Raw genomic sequence first — 20,880 nt, forward strand, 5'->3', positions numbered from 1 at the left:
GTGTATCCGTAATGATTCCAAGACAATTAATACTAACACTTTTAGGCAATATTAACCCTCTGAAAAATGAATAGCTGGAAGATTTCAATCTCTCTGTTCATCCCTCTGGCTTCTCTAATAGTTTTTTCTCCCCTTATATTGGTTTTTAAACTGAACTCTGTTAATGTAGTTCCACCAGGTCTGACTATTAATCTAGAAACATGCATTTAAGGGTTTGATTGGGAGTGAAAGTTGAGGAACTGACTGCAAATGATATATGCAAATGTTAGGTTTTCATAAGCTCTTCAAACATATTGATAAATCTCACTGGCATCCATGGGAATTAAAATTGGTCAAAAAGGAAAGAGATACTCTAGTTTCTAAGTTGGATATATTTTTCTGTTTTCTCCCAGACTGCAAATAGAAGGATTTTAATATCCAAAGGGTGATGTGGCACTTCTCAAACAGTCAAAATCAGTCATTATAGAATGTCAGGATGGAAAGAACCTCAGATTGCTGAGTTTAGACCATCTAGCAAATGAGGCCAGATGCCAGAGAGAGGAAATGTGGTGTGGTGGTGGTGGTGGTGGTGATGATGATGATGATCATGATAGCATCAGTGACTACAACGATGAAAACAATTCATTTTTATTGAATAAATACTATGTGCCAGGCATTGTTCAAAATGTTTCACATGTATTGGCTCACATAATCCTCATGGCCAGGGCTCCCATGCTACCCAGCTCCGGCGGGACAGGGGGGCGGGGAGTCCAATTCATACTGTGTTCTGTTTGAATACCACTCAGAGTATGGTATGGGACATGGCAATCCCGACTCCAGAAAGCTCATGCGAGAAGAGGACATGCATTGGTTTTGCCTACCCAGCACCCATCTTCCCTTTTTTTGAGAACACAAACAAAGGGAGGTTTCCTTGCTGCTGTAACAAATTACCACAAATTCAGTGGATTAGAACAACACAGGTTTATTCTCTTACAATTTTGGAGGTTCTAAGTCCTAAAATGGATTGGCAGGGTGTGTTCCTTCTAGAGGCTCTAGAGAGAATTTATTTCCTTGCCTTTTCTAGCTTCCAGAGGCTGCTTGTAGCTGCATCCTCCAACTTCAGAATCTGCAGCCTAGTGCTTTTAAATCTTTCTCTGTATCCTGCTTCCATTGTCAGATGGCCTCCTGTATCTGTGGCCTTCTGTCTCCTTCTCATAAGGACCCTTTTGATTACATTGGGCTCATCAAGAGAATCCTCCCAACTCAAGATCCTTAAATTAATTATTCTGTAAAATTCCTTTTGCCACCTAAGCATTTTCAGAGCTTGCAGGGATTGGGACATAGATGTCTTCGGGGGCCTTTATGCAGCCTCCCAAATTCCCATGCCCTACTGTCAGTTCACAGGGTCATGTTGAGATGGACCCCACTCCATGATGCTTTCCTAGCCAACTAACATATTCTACTTCTGACTGCTTGGGGTGGGCAACTGCGTAATAGGAGTCAATGCTGGAGCTTTTTCAAAAATTAGTGCAAGGGGGGCACTCCTTTATGAGGATGCTAATTAGATAAAATATAAACCTGGTATTGAAAATGACCACTGGGGGATCCCTGGGTGGCTCAGTGGTGTAGTGCCGCTTTTGGCCCAGGGCGTGATCCTGGAGACCTGGAATCAAGTCCCATGTCGGGCTCCCTGGATGGAGCCTGCTTCTCCCTCTGTCTGTGTCTCTGCCTCTCTCTCTCTCTTTCTCTCTCTGTGTCTCTCATGAATGAATGGATGAATGAATGAATGAATGAATGAATGAATAATGACCACTGAGGAAGGGCTACCTGAGCATGAAGATACCACTGAGCTGCTAAGATTCCCCTTTCTAGAAATACAGTGGGTTAACCTCCCTCCCAGTTGAAACAATTAAATTCTGGAGAGAACTTCTTCAATGCATGAAGGATTAATTGACACAGAAATCACCTTCTCACCATTAGCAATGAGAACACTGAACAAAACCTATGAAATAACTGTATTTATATACCAGACAACAGAAAACACAGGACTATGACCCTGAGAGAGGGAAAATAAATAAGGAGAGCCCAAAAATTGCCCTTGCTTACTGCCCAGAAGCAGCTTCCAGGCCAGGGAGCAGGAAAGGGAACCCAAGTAAGTCCAATGGTCTGAGTTGAGAATATAGAGATCCCACCTGTAATCTGTGGGGGAAAGTATTGGAGGATAAAAAACTTTAGAGACAGAGAACACGAGAAGAGAAATCTGACAGAAGAGAGAGAGGTCTTCTCCTGTCTGGCTAAGTACTGACCTCTCTACATAGGCCAGGAGTGAAATCCACAAAAATATTTGGAAAAGGCGTTAAAAAGTGATAGGCTGAACAATTCTCAGAGCTTATATGGAGTTAGAAAGAGATCACTGCCTACCAGCCAGAGCAGAGGAGTTTTGAAATACAGACAACATTAGGCAGAGTCTCTAGAATGAGTATGTCCAAATAATGGAGATAAATTAACTACATAATAAAGGTCACTCTGGACTCAACCTAATAATGCTCAAAAGGAAGCCACAAAAGGATCAAACTGATTTGAAAGTAATTTAAATGTATGCCAGAACAAACCCCAACACTCTTCAAAGGAGTACAACTAAATCAAGCACTCAAAAATGTAAAATTCACAATGTCCATCAGCCAGGCAAAATTGCCAGTCTTGTGTATAAAAAAAATAAGAATACATGGCCCATAAATAGAAGAAAAATTAATCCATAGAAACAGACTCAGAAATAAATGATGATGGAATTAGCAGCAAAGATTTTAAAGCAGCTATCATAAATACTGTATGTTCAAGGACATAAAGGAAAATATACCTAAAATTAAGACAGACATGTAATTTTTAAAAGATCAAGCAAGCAACATCTACCTACCTGTCCGGGAGTCCACTCTGTCTGCTGGCTTAGGGAAACCACAGTGTCAATGGAGCTGAGATCCAACTGTTCCAGCTCACTCTCATTAAGAGCCAGAGCAATGCGCCCCAAGGAGGCGATATGGTGCTCTTTCCAGTAAGAAGGCATGTCCCATACCTGGAAGTGAAAAAAATCCAGATTAGACTATTACTAACAATATTTTTAAACAGACATAAGGTAAATCTCTCTAATATTTAAGGTTCTCTTTTATTTATTTTTTTAATGATTTTATTTATTTATTCATGACAGAGAGAGAGAGAGGCAGAGACACAGGCAGAGACACAGGCAGAGGGAGAGGGAGAGAAGCAGGCTACATGCAGGGAGCCCGACGTGGGACTCGATCCCGGGTCTCCAGGATCACATCCCAGGCCGAAGACAGCACCAAACTGCCGGGCCACCAGGGCTATCCATATTTAAGGTTCTCTTATAAATCAGTAAGAAAAAAGATGGCTGCATTTGTTTTAATATATATATACACAAAAGATGTGAACAGAACAACTTTATATTATGGAAAAGGACTGGTCTGATTTCTTGGCCCTCATCTTGAATTGGCCACATACAAGGTCCCTGGCCAGTGAGTGGACTAAGACTTTGTCTAAGATGACAAGGACAACTTTGGAGATGTGGGGAAGGGCACTTTTCTCTTCCCTATTGTAGTTTGAGCTTTTCTGGCTAAAGAGGCCATTTATCTTTGTAAACACAAAACATTTTTGCTTTCTCCAGTTTCCTGTTAATGGTGAAAGAATAGAAGCAATAAAGTTTTACTGAGTTTTGAAAAAAAAAAGATATGAACAAGAAATTCACAAAAGAAGAAACGGGGAAAAGTTCAGTCTTGGTCATAATTTTTTAAATTGTACATTAACATCAATCAAAGAACATGTTAACTGCTCATATTGACAAGGAATAAAAAGAAGGATCACTTATGGTATTAAAAAATATGCAGGAAAGGATACCCTCATTTCTGATACAGATAATATAAATTTGGAGGGGGATTTTGGTTATGTGTATCAATAGCTTTTAAAATATTTATACGATTTGACCCCAAAAGTATACCTCTGGGAATTTAGCCTAAATAATGAGACAAGTGCTCCCAAAAATATGTACAAATAGGGATCCCTGGGTGGCGCAGCGGTTTGGCGCCTGCCTTTGGCCCAGGGCGCGATCCTGGAGACCCAGGATCGAATCCCACATCGGGCTCCCGGTGCATGGAGCCTGCTTCTCCCTCTGCCTGTGTCTCTGCCTCTCTCTCTCTCTCTCTCTCTCTCTCTGTAACTATCATAAATAAATAAAAAAAAAACATTAAAAAAAAAAATATGTACAAATATGTACCTTGAGGCATTAAAAAAAATAAGTAACCTAAAAGTCTACCAATCTGCTAAATAAATAAGGACTAGCAAAAAAAGGACCAACCATAAAATGAAATATTAACTATTTAGAGTGTTGATATAAATTTATATTTCTGATATGAAAAAATATGCATTTATACTGTTGGGTGTCAATAGGAAGTTACTGAATACTGGGTGATAAATAATAATATGTAATATGTATGTGTGAGCATACATGAAATATATTCATGAAATCTCTAAATATACTTTATAGACATATACAGAACTCTGGGGAGCTTCAGGTAAATATAACAAAATATAACAGTGCTTTTCTCTGGGTAGAATATGATCGATTTTCTTCTTCATTATTTTCTGACTTTTATACAATAAACTTGGGTCATTTATATAATTTTAAGGATCTTACTGTCTTTTTTTTTTTTTTAATTTTTATTTATTTATGATAGTCACAGAGAGAGAGAGAGAGAGAGAGAGAGAGGCAGAGACATAGGCAGAGGGAGAAGCAGGCTCCATGCACCGGGAGCCTGATGTGGGATTCGATCCCGGGTCTTCAGGATCGCGCCCTGGGCCAAAGGCAAGCGCCAAACCACTGCGCCACCCAGGGATCCGTGGATCTTACTGTCTTAACCTCACAAGGGTAACCAGATATTCTATGGACATCCTAACGGCTAAAACAAGCCACTCAAAGTGTTGTTTATAAAGATGGAAAAAGACTTCGAGTCCCCTTTTTACTCTTTCCTGCTATGTTTTCAGACAAATTTGCAACAGATTCTGAGAAAACCTGCTATAAGTATCAGTCGAGGTTCTTCAAGTGGAGAAAGAAAAGCACAATTCCTAGAAACCATTTCAGTCAGAAGCACAGAACATCCACAGAACTTTTTCTTTTATTTATTTATTTATTTATTTATTTATTTATTTATTTATTTATTTATGAGAGAGAGAGAGAAAGAGAGGCAGGTAGAGACACAGGCAGACGGAGAAGCAGGCTCCATACAGAGAGCCAGACGCGGGACTCGATCCCAGGACTCCAGGATCACGCCCTGGGCCAAAGGCAGGTGCTAAACTGCTGAGCCACCCAGGGATCCCCACAGAACTTTTTCTGAGTGTCCATTAGATGCCAAGACACATACATCTCTGCTCTCTGCCACAGCCCTAAGAGGGAGGAACTAGAAATTTCCTGGATGTGGGAAGCACACCAATGGTGCTGAGTTGATACAGGGAAATTGCAACAGGATAATGCAAGTGAAAGCTCCCAGAGGCAGGGGGCTCTATGCATAGAAGTGCTGGGACCATGATGCTGGGGTTTTCCCTCTGTTGGATGTTTCCTCCCTGAGGTAGGTTTTACCTGTACTGCCTTCTCCTTTAGGGTTACCAACTGAGGCAGGCTGAAAGCCCTGACGGCCCCCAGAAGCTCCACACTCCTGATGAACGTGTGTTCCTCCATGCAGAGCAGGTCCTCGGGGGCCCAACAGGCATTGGCTTCTGCCAACTTGAAGATGTCACTGGAAGAAGGAGCCATGACGCCATGACAACCTGAAGAATGGGGAGGAACAAAGGAAAGAGAGCTTCAGGGAATATTAGTCTTTATTGAAATGAGTAAAGTTGTCCAGTTGGATTTATTCATGAGAGGCAGCACGGCACAGACCCTGAGAGCTGGCATGCAGGGAGTGGCTTGAGTCCCATTTCTGCCTCTTCTTGCTAATTACCTTGTAGCAGAATCATGGAAATGCCAGCTCTTGCACTGACAGCCACATGCACACAGTAGGAGCTCTGCAACACTGCAATGGGGCTCCAAATTGCCTGGAGGACAGTGATAACTGGTGGCCAACAGTTCTGGCTTCAGGTTCAAATCCAGATCTATTTAATCCCTCTCTGCTTCAGTTCACTCATCAATAAAATGAGGATAAAAGTGCCTCATCGAATTTTGGGAACACTAGATATATTATTATATATAAAGCCTGTAGAACAATGCCAGGTATAAAGTAAGCACTCAATACATGTTAGCTATTTTTATTAGTTATGTTACCAGCAGGTGCCACCTCATGCCTTTGAGTTTGCAACCCAGAGTTAAGGCTTCCAGAATTACAAGGAAGGAGCACTCCTATCTAAATGTGGGAGGGGCGGGCTGCCTGGGTGGCTCCGTTGGTTAAGCGTCTGCCTTCGGTTCAGGTTATGATCCTTGGGGTCCTGGACTGGAGCCCCGAGTGGGGCTCCCTCTTCCTCTGCCCCTTGCCCACACCCCCACCCTTCTTGTGTGTGTACAAGTGCATGCAAGCACGCACACACTCTCTCAAATCACTAAATAAAATCTTTAAGTGTGGGAAGGGGGAATAGTTTCCCATCATGGAGGTTATGGCCTTCCCACTTCCTGAGAAAGAGGAGAAAGGGGCCTGTTGTACTTTCCTTTGCAACAGAAGAAATCCGTCCATTTCAGTCTTTGACTAAGTTGAATCTCACCTGGTCAAACCAGTTAACATCATCAACACACATATGAGCTATTTCTCCCTGACATGCCCCACCTGGGAGAAGGCTCCTTGTCTTCAGAGCAATCCTGGCTTTCCGGTCTTAGAAGCTGCCCACCTGAGGCACGCAGACTCACCAGCACCACCTGGGCCGCAGTAGATCCAAACCCTGTGGCCACTCCCTTCTCATTGCCTCTCAACGGCAACTCACTAGACTCCAGTCAAGAGGCGAAAGCAGACCAGATCAGGGTTGCCACGTGCAGTCCTCAAGTATCTTTACCACAAAAGACACATCCTTCCTAGACCCCCCCACTCCACTCCACTTTCCATGACAACAGCATCCAATGACAGTAAAAATTAGAGAGCAAGAAAATGGTTAAACAGTGCAGCAGGGACTTGGTCTTATCACTGGTATAGTCCCTGCCCAGCACATAGTAGGTGTTTAGCAGATATTTGTTGAATGAATCAACACACACACACAAATTAACTAAAACAAAACCAATGAGTAATTCTGCTAATCCATTAATTACTACAAGCACAGCAGTAACGAATACCCAGAGCCACTAAAGAAAAGTCCGATGATGCACTCATAACCGAGCATCCTCTCCAGAGTGTGGCAAGTCTTACTCTCGCATACCCACATGCACAGGGTAGGAGCACTGGCACATGACAAGTGCACTGCTGCGTTGTGAGGGCAGGAGGAGCTGTATCACCAACTCTGGGTACAAATCCAAGGGCTGCCACTGCTCACTCTGTAACTTTGGCCAAGTCTCTTAATCTGTCTCTAAACTTCAGTTTCCCTCGTCAAGACAATGGGAGAAGCACAGCACCCACATCAAAGGACAGAGATGAGGATGAGACAGAGCATGAAAAGAGGACCACCCAAGAAAAACCTAAATCAGATCGTGACACTTCTTTGCTTGCCAACTCCATAAGACCCCAACCCAAAGACAAAGTGCTTAGGGCTTCCTTTATAAGGGCCCTCTGTGGCTTTGTCTCTCATGCACTCCAGCCACACTGGCCTCTCATTTTCCATTCCTTTTCTGCTCCTCTTACACTTCCACTTGCCTGGAAGACTCCAACGCCACCTGTCCACACAGTCCATGCCCACACTCCCTGGGTCTTTCCTGAAATGTCACCTTCTCAGTGAAACCTACCTCCACGGTTCTCTTTTCAAATTATAATCCCTCACACCCCACACTCCCTGACCCCTTCTTTCCCTTCCTTTATCTTCCTTCTTGGCACTGAATCATCACAAAAATACAAAGTCTTACTTACTGTATGTGATTTATTGTCTGGCACCCCCCCTACAGCCCAGCCCCTTGAAAGTAAACTCTGTGAGGACAGGGATTTTTGTCTGTTTTGTTCATATAGTCAGTGCTCAATAATTATTTGCTGCAGGAAAGAAAGCAAGCACTGATTGCCAGCTATTATTATTACAATTATTAAGGGGTCTGATTAACTTTGCTGCCTCCTGCTTGCTACAATGGTGCACAAAAATCATACAAATATCTAACACTTATGGAACAGATTTCCTATATGCCCGGCACTGTTGTGAACAGGTTCTGATCCATTATAATCCTCATAATAACCTAATGAGGTAGGGACTTTCAACGTCCCCATCTTACAGAAGATGAATACAGAGGCACAGAGATATTTAAGGGGTTACCCAAAGTCACACAGCCAGTAAGCAGCAGATCCAGGGTTCACACCATGCCAGCCTGGCCCCAGCACTGCAATGCACAGTCACTTAGCCCCTTACACCCTTTAAGAAAACCCTTTTGAAATTTGTTTGTTGCACATGTTCACCATTTAACTTCCTGGCCTGGGTAAGGAGCACAAGACGTGATTCCAAATCACTTTACTAAAGGTATAATTCTTTGGCCTATGGCTTTTTGCCATTCTACTGCTGTGCAAACATTTCATCCAATGCCCTAGGCAAGGAGGCCTCTTGATGCCAGGAAATCAAGCCAAACACGGCTGCTATGGATCTGGCTCGGATACCCCAGAAACACTCACCAGGGCTGGGGTGAGAGCTTGGGTTCCTCTCACTGCTGTTCCAGACAGATTCAAAGACAGCCCAGAGGAATTCTGGCGGGGGCAAGGTCCCTGCTATCTTGAAAGCTGTTTGCTGAAGGATCTCAGGAAACTGTGTGCAAGCAAGAAGAGGAAGGAGGAGGAAGAAATAATAATTAAAGCACATTAAATGCAGATTTAAACTGTGATACTACTTACTCCCTTAGGGGCTGTTTTTCTTCTATAATAGCTTCTTATATAAATTTATCCCCTAGCTCAACTAATTTGGTCTCTACAAAGAATCATATAAAATAATACTTAACCCCATTAGCAATCCAATAAATGTTCAATAACACAAGTATATATTGTTTTTCACCCATCAGATTGCCAAAAATAAAAGAAAGTGATAACACCTAAAAATAAAATGATGATACTTAAGGCTGAGCAAAATGCATTAAACGTGCACACTTGTTTTTCTATGGGACTGTTAAATGGTACACAATTATTGGAGTAACCTGATAAGATCTATAAAAAGCATAGGTGAGCCTACCCCGTTCTGGTCTGGTATTGTTTTTACATTTTTACTAAACTTTATATTTATCATAAAAAGAAGAAAGAAAGGGGAACGCCCGCATGGCTCGGTGGGTTGAGCGTCTGACTCTTGATTTTGGCTCAGGTCATGATCTCATGGTTGTGGGATCAGGCTCTGTGCTCAGCTTGAGATTCTCTCTCCTGCTCCCTCTGCCCCTTCCCCTGCTTGTGTTCTCTCCCTCTCTCTCAAGTAAATAAATCAATCTTTGAAAAAGGGGGGGAGAAAGAGGATTATCTCTGAGTGGAGACTAGCAATGAGGGAGCTTCCAATTGCCCTGGAGAAGGTGCCATTTCTCATCTAGAACCAGTGCAATTTGTCAAGACCCAGGATATTACTGGTAGGCTTGACCATGAGTCCAGAGCATTTATCAAACTGTCTCACACAGCTATGAATCACTGTGCCCCACTCTCTCCACAGGTTATACAGCCCCTCTTTCTATTCAAACCTTCAGAAGTAAAGTCACACTCTAAACCACGAGTTCCTCATCCCCGCTGTGACAATCAACTGGGAAATCTCCTGACATCCAGGCCCCACCCTGGGGTGGGGGCCCTGTAGATGTCCATTTAGAATCTCTCCGGTGAATGTCATGTGTGGCTAAGGTCACAAACAACTCACAAGAGACATGGTTAACTTTTAGAAAGCAAAATGCACAGCAGAATAAATGGTATTTTCCATTTTGTATGTTTTAAGGGAAGAACATATGTAAGCAGGAGGAGAATTTTTTTCTGAAAGGATGCAAGAGAATCTGGGAAGAGTGATCACCTCTGGGGAGACAGGCTGGAGACCTAAAAGTGGAGGGGTGGAGGGAAACTTTGTCTTCCTGTAGCTTCTGGTATAGTTGCAATCTCTTAGCCAGGAGCATGTATTATTTGTCTTATTAAATATTTCAGTCATTGAATAAAAAAGTAGAGAGAATAATAAAACACAACACTGATGTACCCACAACCTAATTTAAGAAATAAAACATCACAAATATAATTGATAGATCCTTGCCTGACTCGTTAGTCTCCTTCCTTCCCCAGAAATAACCATCACCCTGAATTTAGCATTAACCATTCTCATGCACTTTTTTTTTTAGATTTTATTTATTCATGAGAGACAGAGAGAGAGAGAGAGGCAGAGACACAGGCAGAGGGAGAAGCAGGCTCCATGCAGGGAGCCCAACATGGGACTCAATCCTGGGACTCCAGGATCAGGTCCTGGGCTGAAGGCAGCGCTTACGCCTCTGAGCCACCCGGGCTGCCCTTCTCACGCACTTCTAAACTTGTCTTACATCTAGAACTGTTTCTGCATGTGCTTAAAAATTAATGTAACTATTTTCATGGTGAAAAGAAAAAAAAACAATCCACCACCACTCAAGCATTTTCAGAGTGAAAAAAAAATTTAACTAGTATTTGTTTATTTATTTAGTATCCTACTGTATGTATTCTTTTGCAACTCACCTTTTTTAACCCTGCACTGTGTTTCTGAGATTTAATCATATTGCAATAAAACTTTTTCAATTTTGGGCAGCCCAGGTGGCTCAGTGGTCTAGCACCGCCTTTGGCCCAGGGCATGATCCTGGGGACCCGGGATCAAGTCCCATGTGAGGCTCCCTGAATGGACCCGGGATTGAGCCCCATGTCAGGCTCCCTGCATGGAGCCTACTTCTCCCTCTGCCTGTGCCTCTGCCTCTCTCTCTCTCTCTCTCTCTCTCTCTTTCTGTGTATGTCTCTCATGATTAAATATATAAAATCTTTTTTAAAAAAACTTTTTTCAATTTCAAAAGTTGATCTTTAGAAGATTGAATATGTGTATACATGTGCCTCTGCTACTTTTAACTACATGTCTGGACACCCCAGAAGATGATTTTACCATGCTTGGACACTGGAATGTGCACTCTGCATCAACCTGGGTGACATGCCGTGTGTTCAGGTCCTGCTGAGCACACATGACAATGTACATCTCACATGCACATATACAGGGGTGAGAGTGTGTGGATGGGCCTTGCGGTCCGTCTGAGTTTTGTCCAACAAATATTTACTCCCTCTCCACCCTTTGCTTCTACATAAAGGAGACTACTTCCAGCCTCACTGAGTTTGAACTTGGTCATGTGATCATGTGACTTGCTTTGGCCCAGTGAAAAGTCACAGTGTGCCATTTCCCAGCATACTTTAGTGCTCTCTTTTCTGGAGTCTCAGAGCTCCATGGTAAGAAGAATAAGCTCCAGGTAGACTGAGCCCCAGAAGCCGATTCTGGAAGCAGAGCTGTCCCAGTGACCCACAGACTGGTCAGCAAGAAACTAATGCTCATTGTTGTATGCTAATGAGATTGTGTGGCTTCATTATACAAAAAAAAGATGAGAAATCTGTGCTCATTTGGCACAATTGTTGGCCTACGCTGTCTAACTTTTGGAGAGTTGTTCCAGGCAAAGTGTGTGCCCAAAGGCAATGCTCCATGAGGATTTGGTTTTGGATTCAATGTGTTTGCACGTGGGATTGCACACACTGGACATACGTGTGTATGTGCATATGGCAGTGCTGAGTGTAAGCCCTTGAACAGGCTTGCATGTGGAAAGCACACATACAGCAGGGTGGTAGCTAACCTATAGTTCCCAGTCTGTGCACACCTGCCCAGAGCGCCATTTGAAAAGCCCAGAGTTAGTTTCGCTGCTGCCTCACTCCCTTGTCCCAAACCCTGGGCATCCTAGAGCAGAGCTAGAACATCTGAGCCCTCTGAAGCAGGGAGGAAGTTCCAAAAAGCAAATGGGCAGTAAACACCAATGGGGTCTAACTGACCACACTTTCTCTCCCCTTCAAACTCCTTCAGTCTTCCCAGGGTAGAACACAGAGGTACCTTTGTGGCAACAGAGCTTAGTTCGTCTCCTGAAAAAAGTACTAGAAAGGGTCCCAAGTCCTTCATCGTCTCAGCTGTCCAGTTCCGGGGGAGTCTATGAAGAGATGATAAGTGGTAAACTGAAACACCATGCTGTTGTCCTTGTCTCCCAGCATCCTTTTCTTGCAGGAGCAGACCAACTTCATACCTGGACAAGTCCCACTTCCCCCAATCAGGACAGCAGGCACATGATGCAGGCTATCCCACGCAGGACACTAAGCCACCCTCGGGAATTTTGTTGGAATTACTAGAGAAACCCTCTTTTTCCTGATATCTCTAGCACTAAAGAGAATATAGGAAGTCATTCCCAACACCAAGTGGAGAGAATCGAGGCCACACCAATGAACACAGAGCTGAGAGACAGGAGGAGCATAGTCCCGACAACATCACCTGAGCCTCCAGACCCAGTCATGCCTGAAGTATATCCCTCGAGTTTTCTGTTACATTCTGTTTCTGAACTCAATAAATTACCATTTCTTTTTCTAGCTTGAATTGTTGAATTTCTGTCATATATATCACAGCCTGTCCTTCCTCCCTTCCCCTCCCATTACTGTCCCCATTCTATAGATGTAGAAATTAAAGTGCAAAAAGATTAAGTAGCTTTTCCCAGGTCACACAGACAATACACAAAATTTTAACCCAAGGAGTTGGTCTCCCGAGTCCATGATCTTAAATTCTATATAAAAGGACAGTGCCGGGCAGCCCCGGTGGCTCAGCAGTTTAGCGCCGCCTTCGACCCAGGGTGTGATCCTGAAGACCCAGGATCAAGTCCCATGTCAGGCTCCCTGCGTGGACCCTGCTTCTCCCTCTTCTCTCTCTCTCTCTCTCTCTCTCTCTCTCTCTCTCTCTCTGTGTCTTTCAAGATTAAATAAATAAAATCTTAAAAAAAAAGGGACAGAGCCTAAGCCACTGTAATTACTCCAGAAACATTTGCTGTTTAACTGCTGACTGACGGCTAGGCCCTCCCTACTCAAATGCCTACCCTAACTTCGGAAGATTCTATAAGAAAAAGAATAGTTGTGTCTGCCCCCCCATACCTAGAGCTCCCACAGACCCAGAGCTGATAGTACTTTGATTATTTGAAGTATTATTATTATTGTTATTTTGCAAGAATAAGGATGCCACCTCCTTGCATTTATAAAGTGCCATCTTTTCAAAACTCTTGCCCTAAATATCCCAAGAGGTACTGGTGACAACCATGTGAGGTCTGCGGAGCCACTACCGTTCTGACTTTACAGAGCATCTGAGGCCCAAAAAAGAAACATCTTATTTCTAAAATAAACATAAGCAGCTAACCTTACCCTAAGCTAGAGACTCTCTCCGTTTGGATGACAGGAGCACCAGGGTTTGGCACCCCTTGGCCAGCACCTTCCCCCCAGAGTAGAGCCCTGGCTCCTCCTCACCCGTACTGTTCCAGGAGCCTGAGCCTCACCGCAGCCTTCTGCTCAGGGCTTAGGCCTGGGCAGTCTCTGAGTCCGTGCAGGGCTGTGGCCCAGGCCCGGGCGGAGATCCCACTGTGGATGATGGCTGCGGGCAAGTGGCAGAGCAGTTTCCCCACGATGTCTACCGCAAACTCATCGGCAATGGAGTTGTTCTGAAACCAACAAGTGGAGCTGATGGGAAGATCGAGCAGGGTTCAAGATCCTGACCCCTCAACAACACATCCTGATCCCCAATCTTGTAAAGGTTCCAGGACCTGAATTCACCCACCATACCACGGACTAGTAGAGACAGCACGGGGTCTGATTTTACCCTAGGGATGCAGGCCTCGGCAGTCTAGGAGTCCCCAGCAGGGAGCCGGTGTGGGCAGAGGAGTTGGCACATGGTGAACACTTAATAAATGAGGACTTATGTCATCAGTGGTGTCACTGCTCTGAGGATACCCCAGAGTTTAACAACCATGCTAATAATACTACAGCAAGAATAGAAACAGCACCTCAAAATTTGTATGGGACTTGAAAGCATTTAAAGCTCTTTCTCCAAATGACAAAAGTAGATAACATTTGAGTGTTTAATACACATCAGGGGGATCCCTGGGTGGCGCAGCGGTTTGGCGCCTGCCTTTGGCCCAGGGCGCGATCCTGGAGACCCAGGATCGAATCCCACATCAGGCTTCCGGTGCATGGAGCCTGCTTCTCCCTCTGCCTATGTCTCTGCCTCTCTCTCTCTCTCTCTCTCTCTCTCTCTATCATAAATAAAAAAAAAAAATTTATAAAAAAAAATACACATCAGGCAGTGTTCTAAGAGCTTACAGGTCTAAATCTTCATCTTCAAAGTAATTGTAAGAGATAAGTACTAATATCACCCTCTTTTTTTTTAAATATTTTTTTTTAATTTTTATTTATTTATGATAGGCACACAGTGTGAGAGAGAGAGAGGCAGAGACACAGGCAGAGGGAGAAGCAGGCTCCATGCACCGGGAGCCCGACGTGGGATTCGATCCCGGGTCTCCAGGATCGCGCCCCGGGCCAAAGGCAGACGCCAAACCGCTGCGCCACCCAGGGATCCCTATCACCCTCTTTTTAAAGATAAAGAAGCTGCCTGCTGGTGGCAAGGCTAGGATTCACACTCAGTCAGTCAGTCTGCCCTTTGGGCATTGGCCTTGAAGAACATATTGCCTATTTCATGCCCTCAATAACCCTGTGCTGAAGGTGTGCTCTTGCACCCATCTTAGGGATGAGAAGACTGAGACTCAGGGAGGGGAAGTGACTTGGGCTGAAGCCATATAACCACACACTGTCAGAGGCCAGCCTAGATGCCAGACTCTGTGTACTTTGATCTTCCTAGTCCCCAAGAGCAGCCTCCCATCATTCAAATGCCAGGATGGCAGTCCTCAGAACCAATGGCCAACACTGCCCCACAAAAGGTCCCAGGACCAGCTTTGAGACCCGCAAGTCAGGTTTCTGGCCATCGCCACAGCTCAAGATCCCAGCCAGACCCCCTCCCCAAGGGCTCCCCAGGACAGCCACAGACACCCAGAGAGGAAGCTACATCAAAGAAAGTATCACCCAGGAAGAATTTCCTTACCAGGCACTGCTGTACCTTCCTAAGGACCGAATTCTTTTTGTGGGAATCTAAAACCAAGGAGTCCAACTGATTCTTCCCCAGGCTGATCAGAAAGGGCACACACTGGGAGGCTGGGACAGAAGCCAGGTGGTGAGCCCTGGAGAGAGACAGGAAGAATGAGAGGAGGAAAACAGTGGCTGCTCTGCATATGCCCCTGACATCAGCCTCCACATGCCCAAGAGCTTATCCCAGGGCCGTTCTCTAAACGTTTGTTCTCTCCCCAGTGTTGCTGTGGCTCCCCTTGGGAGGGAGCAGGCCTCCCCCTCCCCATATCACACCCCTCTTCTGTGAGTGGGAACACAGATTTCCCATCATGCCCCTCTTCTTCACCCCTGTAGCATTGATCAGAGATGGGGTCTCTATAAACATATGTTGACTGGGGTACTGGTTGAGGGGAGATGAAGAGAGAGAAAGAAAAAGTAGAAGTTAGAGATAAGAGAGAGAATAAAATAGAAAGTGAGAAAGAAAGACGAGGAGAGAACAGGAGAAAGAGAAATGACACCTGATTCTGGCATCTCCAGTCCAGAACCTGCCCCTAAACTCTTGGCCATGTATTCTTAACAGAGGCGATGTAACTCCCTAGGGAGAAAATCTGTTCAGGTAGAGAGAGGGAACAAAAAGAAAAAAAAAATCTTAGTTCCTACATTGATTTGTGACTCACTAAAGCTCAGCCATATTCAACAAAATCTTATTCCTGGTAAATTCTCTCACTCAGGAGAAATTAAATTGTTCCCTTTAGGGAGGCAATACTGAAACAAAGGTTGAGAAAGACTGCTCTAGACCCACATGGCCTGCTCATCATGACCACCAAACTGTTCCAAAACCACATTCTGCATGTTCTCCCTCCTATACGCCATCCCGGGTGTCTTTTTCCCTTACCCCAAATCTGTCGTTGCTACTAGCTTACTATAGCTCAAATCTGTTCTTGCTTCTCCATTCACGATACTGCTATCTTATTTATCACTCCATCCATTCAGCAAGTATCTGTGCATGCCAGGCACAGTACCAGGCACCAGCTACAGCCATGAACAGGACATGAGAGGCAGGTCCCTCCTCTCAGAATGCTTCCTTCTAGTAGGGTTAAGACAACAGAAACTGGTGAATAAAACAGGCCATTTCAGCCAGTGATAAATGTAAGGAAGAAAACAAAATGGCTCTGCAATGGAGAACGATGGCGGGGACAGCTGGGAGCCTGTTCTAAGGCACAAGTATTTAAGCTGAGATGTGGATGAGTGGAAGGAGACAGCCATGCCAAGATCCAGGCTCTAGAAATAAGCTTCCATGTTCCCCTCCTTCCAGCCAGACCCCCTGCATTCCATTTGCTATGTGGACAGAGGTAATGATCTCTCTGAAACATAAATCTGAGGATCTGTGCCCAGAATACAGGTGAAACACCTCATGGTGTCACACAACCCTTCCCTGATTTGACTGTCCCTTACCTCTCTGGCCTTCTGTCTCCCAACTACCCTGCAGATACACACCATGCATTCCCCCAGAGTGCTTTGCTTTCCTTGCCCACTACTGGACCAAACATCCCTTGTGCCCCTGCCTGGAGTGTCCATCCTGGACGCTGAAACCCCAGCTCATTCTCTGAGCTTTAGTTTAGCCTCCTCTGACTTTTCAATCTGAAGAAGATACAACCCCCACTGTGCCCTGCACCTGTCACCCTTTCCCATGGTAACAGCATCAGGCTTTCTTGGAGACTCACCCCCTTCACTTGAAGTCCTTGTGGTTTGGGTGGACTGCACTTCACTCTCAGCTCCAGGGGTACAATACCAAACTAAACCAGTCAGAGTTATCCATCCCCCACAACCCCAGGCAAACCCATGACTTACTGAGAAAGATGGGAAGAAAAGGTCTTTTAACCAGGAAGATAAAACCTTGAATCTGCCAGAGACCACCACAAAGAAAGAAGTTGCCTGATGCAGAAGCCTACAGAGGAAAGCAGGGCTAAAGGACAGATGGCTGACCACTGAGCCCCTGGATCCAGCCATGTCTGAAATCTATCCCTGGACTTTCCAGTTACCTGAACCAAGATTGCCTTTTATTGCCTAAGCCAGTTTGAGTTAAGGCTGTATCACTTTTAACCAAATATCAACTTGACATTATAATTGGCTTCATACTTTTATATTCCCTCTCCCAGAGACTATAAGCTTTTATAAAGGGGAAAATAAGTTATCTTTGAGAACTAGTACGTGGTAAGCACTCAGTAAATATTTTTCGAATAAATGAAGACAGTTAACAGCAAGAGAAGGAAGAGGGAAATAAAGAGAAAAGGAATATCCAGACTGTGTTTGAAAAGCAGGGCTCCACCTCCCAGGCCTGAATGCTTACACATACCAGAAGTCCCCCTGACTCACATCAGCCCTGATCACCCTGGAGCCAGGTGGGAGGCCACCCAAGATGGGACCTGCTTCACTAGCACTCACTCAGCCTTGGATTGCTTTGGCTTTGGTTTTTAAATAACAGGGGAAAAAAAAAAAAAAACACAAGAAATTCTGCCTAAAATATCTATGTGGGACTCAGAATTTAAATCCAGGTTCACAGGGCTTAATTCTGGAAGGCACTCTCCACTCTGTGTCTGGTTCCTCACTAAAACCTGGGGGTGAGATGACTTGGATGACTCCCACAAATCTCACTGTTGAGCCAGAGAGGAGAGCCAATGTTCACTTACGGGAGTGCAGCCAAGAGGAAAGGTGGCATAGAGGATCTGGAGACCTCCCAGTATTTCCACGCCAAACAATTAACCTGAAAGATTAAAGCAGTTCTAGGAATTTAGTCCAATAATCATAAAAGCAAATACAAACTGTGTGTTCTGTGGGTCGGGGACTATTCTAAGTGCTCTATATGTGTCTACTTATTAAATAATAGTAGGCACCACTTCTGTGTCCAGTTTATGGATGAGGCAATCACACTGAGGCAATCACAAGGTGAACACAAAAATTTAAGTTTGGGTACGTTCACCTTGTTTTGTTTATAACTGCAAGAAAGTGAGATGTTAAATTAATTAAGCAAGGAGGCCATTAGACTGAAGTGTCCCTAAATACGTGGCACCCTATGTAAGCACACCAAAATCTAAGTCTACAAATGCTTCAAGGTTATTAAATCAAAACACTGGCAACAACCAATCACCAAGAGCCAACTACGCTTTAAGCTATAACCAGTCAAATAATTCCTTTCTCTGCATCTGCACTTTCTCTATATAAGTCTTCCTGCCCCCCCACCCCCCTCCCACCCCCGCCAGAGCACTCCAAAACACTTCCTGTTTGGCACTGCCTGATTCCAATCGCTTTTGATAAAAGAATTCTTAAAATTTTTAATATATCTAGGTTTACCTTTTTTTTTATTTTTAAGGTTTTATCTATTTACTTGAGGGAGAGAGAAAGAACACCAGCAGGGATTAGGGGGCACAGGAGATGGAGCAGCAGACTCCCTGCTGAATAGGGAGTTGGATGTGGGGGCTCAATTCCAGGACCTTGGGATCATGACCTGAGCTGAAGGCAGACCCCTTACCAACTAAGCCACCCAGGTGCCCCCTAGATTTACCTTTTAACAGAGATACAACTTTACTGTCCCTCAGTTTGGGATTGGTTAGGTAAGTTATGATATATCCACACAACTGAATGCTGTGCAACTATTTTATTTCAATAAGGTAGATTTAGATCTATCAACATGGAACAATGGCTACACACACACACACACACACACACACAGCTATATATGTACATATAATATATATAACTATATGAGTTATATATATAACTTTATAACAGTTGTAATGTTAAAAAGAACAATGTATATAGTATGAACTCATTTGTATTTTTTAAATTACACATAAATACGTTTTATATACACAAAAAAACCTCTCTAAGTTGATAGCAAACTTCTCCTCATGGTCAATCTTAAGAGGGACTCTCGGGGCACCTGGGTGGCTCAATCGGTAAAGCATCTACCTTCAGCTCAGGTCATGATCTCAGGGCCCTGGGATCAAGCCCTGCCTTGGCTCCCCACTCAGCGAGTGTCTGCTTGTCCCTCTGCCCCTCCCCACTGCTTGTACACTCTCTCTTTCATTCTCTCAAATAAATAAAATCTTTTTAAGAAAAGAAAGAGGAAAAAAAAAAGAAAAAAAAAAAAAAGAAAAGAAAGAGGAATTCTCAATCTCCACACCTTTGAGATTTTGGGTTGGACAACCCTTTGCTGCGGGGAAGTTCTCTGCATTGTAGGAAGTAAGCAGCATCCCTGGACTCTACTCCCTAGATGCCAGTAGCATCTCCCCCCAGGAGTGACAACCAAAAGTGTCTCCAGATAGGGCCAAATAATCCTCCAAGAATCACTGCTCCAGGGGAAATTTTACTCTTCATATATTGTTTTATGTTTTTATAATAATTATGTATTTAAAAAAAATAATTATGTATTTTCAGCAATAAGGTAAACAACAAAGGCAAATTTTCTAATTAACTGGTATTTGAAAGCTCTGAGAATTGAGGGAGTCTCCCTAAGGAGCTCTGTTGGAACAATCCTTCCTCCTTGCACACGGAGTTCTTCTTCAAAGCGGGTCTGACCTCCATCCATTGGATCAGTTTGATGAGCATAAAGGAGACAGCCATGCCAGGGTCCAGGTTTCCAAAATAATTTGCTTTCCTCCCTGCTGGGGCAAGACTTTTAATACAGTTCAATAGTTCCCACCAGGGAACTGTTAGAAATGTCAATTATCAGGCTTCACCCTAGAAATTCCAAGTGAAGTTCTGCAATCTGTGCTGTCTTTTTTAATCTGTGTGTTTTTTTAACAGCTTTATTGAGGTAGATTGATATGCAAAGACCTGCACATATAATGTGTGTGCTTTGATAAGTTTGGACATATGCAAACACCCGTGATACCAATACAATCAAGGTAATAGACACGTCCAACACCTCCCAGAGTTTCTTTAATTCCTTTTAGTTTTTGTTTTTGTGGTAAGAGCACTTAACATGAGATCTGCCCTCCTAACAAATGCTGAAGTACACAATATCACATTGTTAAGTACAGGCACTGTGTTGCACAGTGGATTTCTAGAATTTATTCATCTAGCAAAACTGAAACTTAATACCCATCAAACAACCCAGCATTCCAGGCAATGTTGATGCTCAAATTTGAGAACCACTGATAGAATGTAAGGGAATGACAGGGCTTTGTGAAAATTTTACCTATTCCTCTAAAGACCTCAAGGGATTATACACCAAGCTTTACACTTACTTCTTGGCTCTCAGGGAAAGGATCCACTTATTTGGAAACTTTTCATTCATATCTATAACACCACAGGCCTGAGTCGGGCAGATACCTTGTATCTGCCCTCTCAGGACTCTGGGACTCTGTACCATCAAAAGCTTAAACTCCAAGTCCAAATGCTATTCTCAAGGCTTGATTTTACTTGCTTAGATGCAGTGAAAAGTCAGTTTCTACCTTTGGTCTCCCCAGAGGATTAAAGAGTCTCCATAACCATTTGGGAAATGAAGTATTAAATGAAGAAGAAAATACTCTTATTAAAATATAATTCCCATTCCAGGCTACCTCTGGGAAAGACAGGAAGGAGGGAATAACTGTCAGTCTCAGGAGAA

General features: G+C 43.8%; 1 protein-coding gene across 2 annotated transcripts in view; it reads right to left on the bottom strand.

The window, feature by feature from the left end:
* Positions 1 to 20,880, bottom strand: part of OTOA (otoancorin) — a 71,448-nt gene that overhangs the window by 10,905 nt on the left and 39,663 nt on the right. For both annotated transcript variants that reach the window (XM_072751359.1, XM_072751358.1), the window contains 7 exons: positions 17,960 to 18,033; positions 15,247 to 15,382; positions 13,623 to 13,813; positions 12,181 to 12,274; positions 8,757 to 8,886; positions 5,621 to 5,808; positions 2,894 to 3,049 (listed from right to left, as the gene is read on the bottom strand). In XM_072751359.1, the coding sequence (XP_072607460.1) occupies positions 2,894 to 3,049; positions 5,621 to 5,808; positions 8,757 to 8,886; positions 12,181 to 12,274; positions 13,623 to 13,813; positions 15,247 to 15,382; positions 17,960 to 18,033 (969 nt within the window). The remainder of the gene's footprint in view (positions 1 to 2,893; positions 3,050 to 5,620; positions 5,809 to 8,756; positions 8,887 to 12,180; positions 12,275 to 13,622; positions 13,814 to 15,246; positions 15,383 to 17,959; positions 18,034 to 20,880) is intronic.

Source organism: Vulpes vulpes, chromosome 3 (genome assembly GCF_048418805.1).
Source record: "Vulpes vulpes isolate BD-2025 chromosome 3, VulVul3, whole genome shotgun sequence".
NCBI lineage: Eukaryota > Metazoa > Chordata > Mammalia > Carnivora > Canidae > Vulpes > Vulpes vulpes.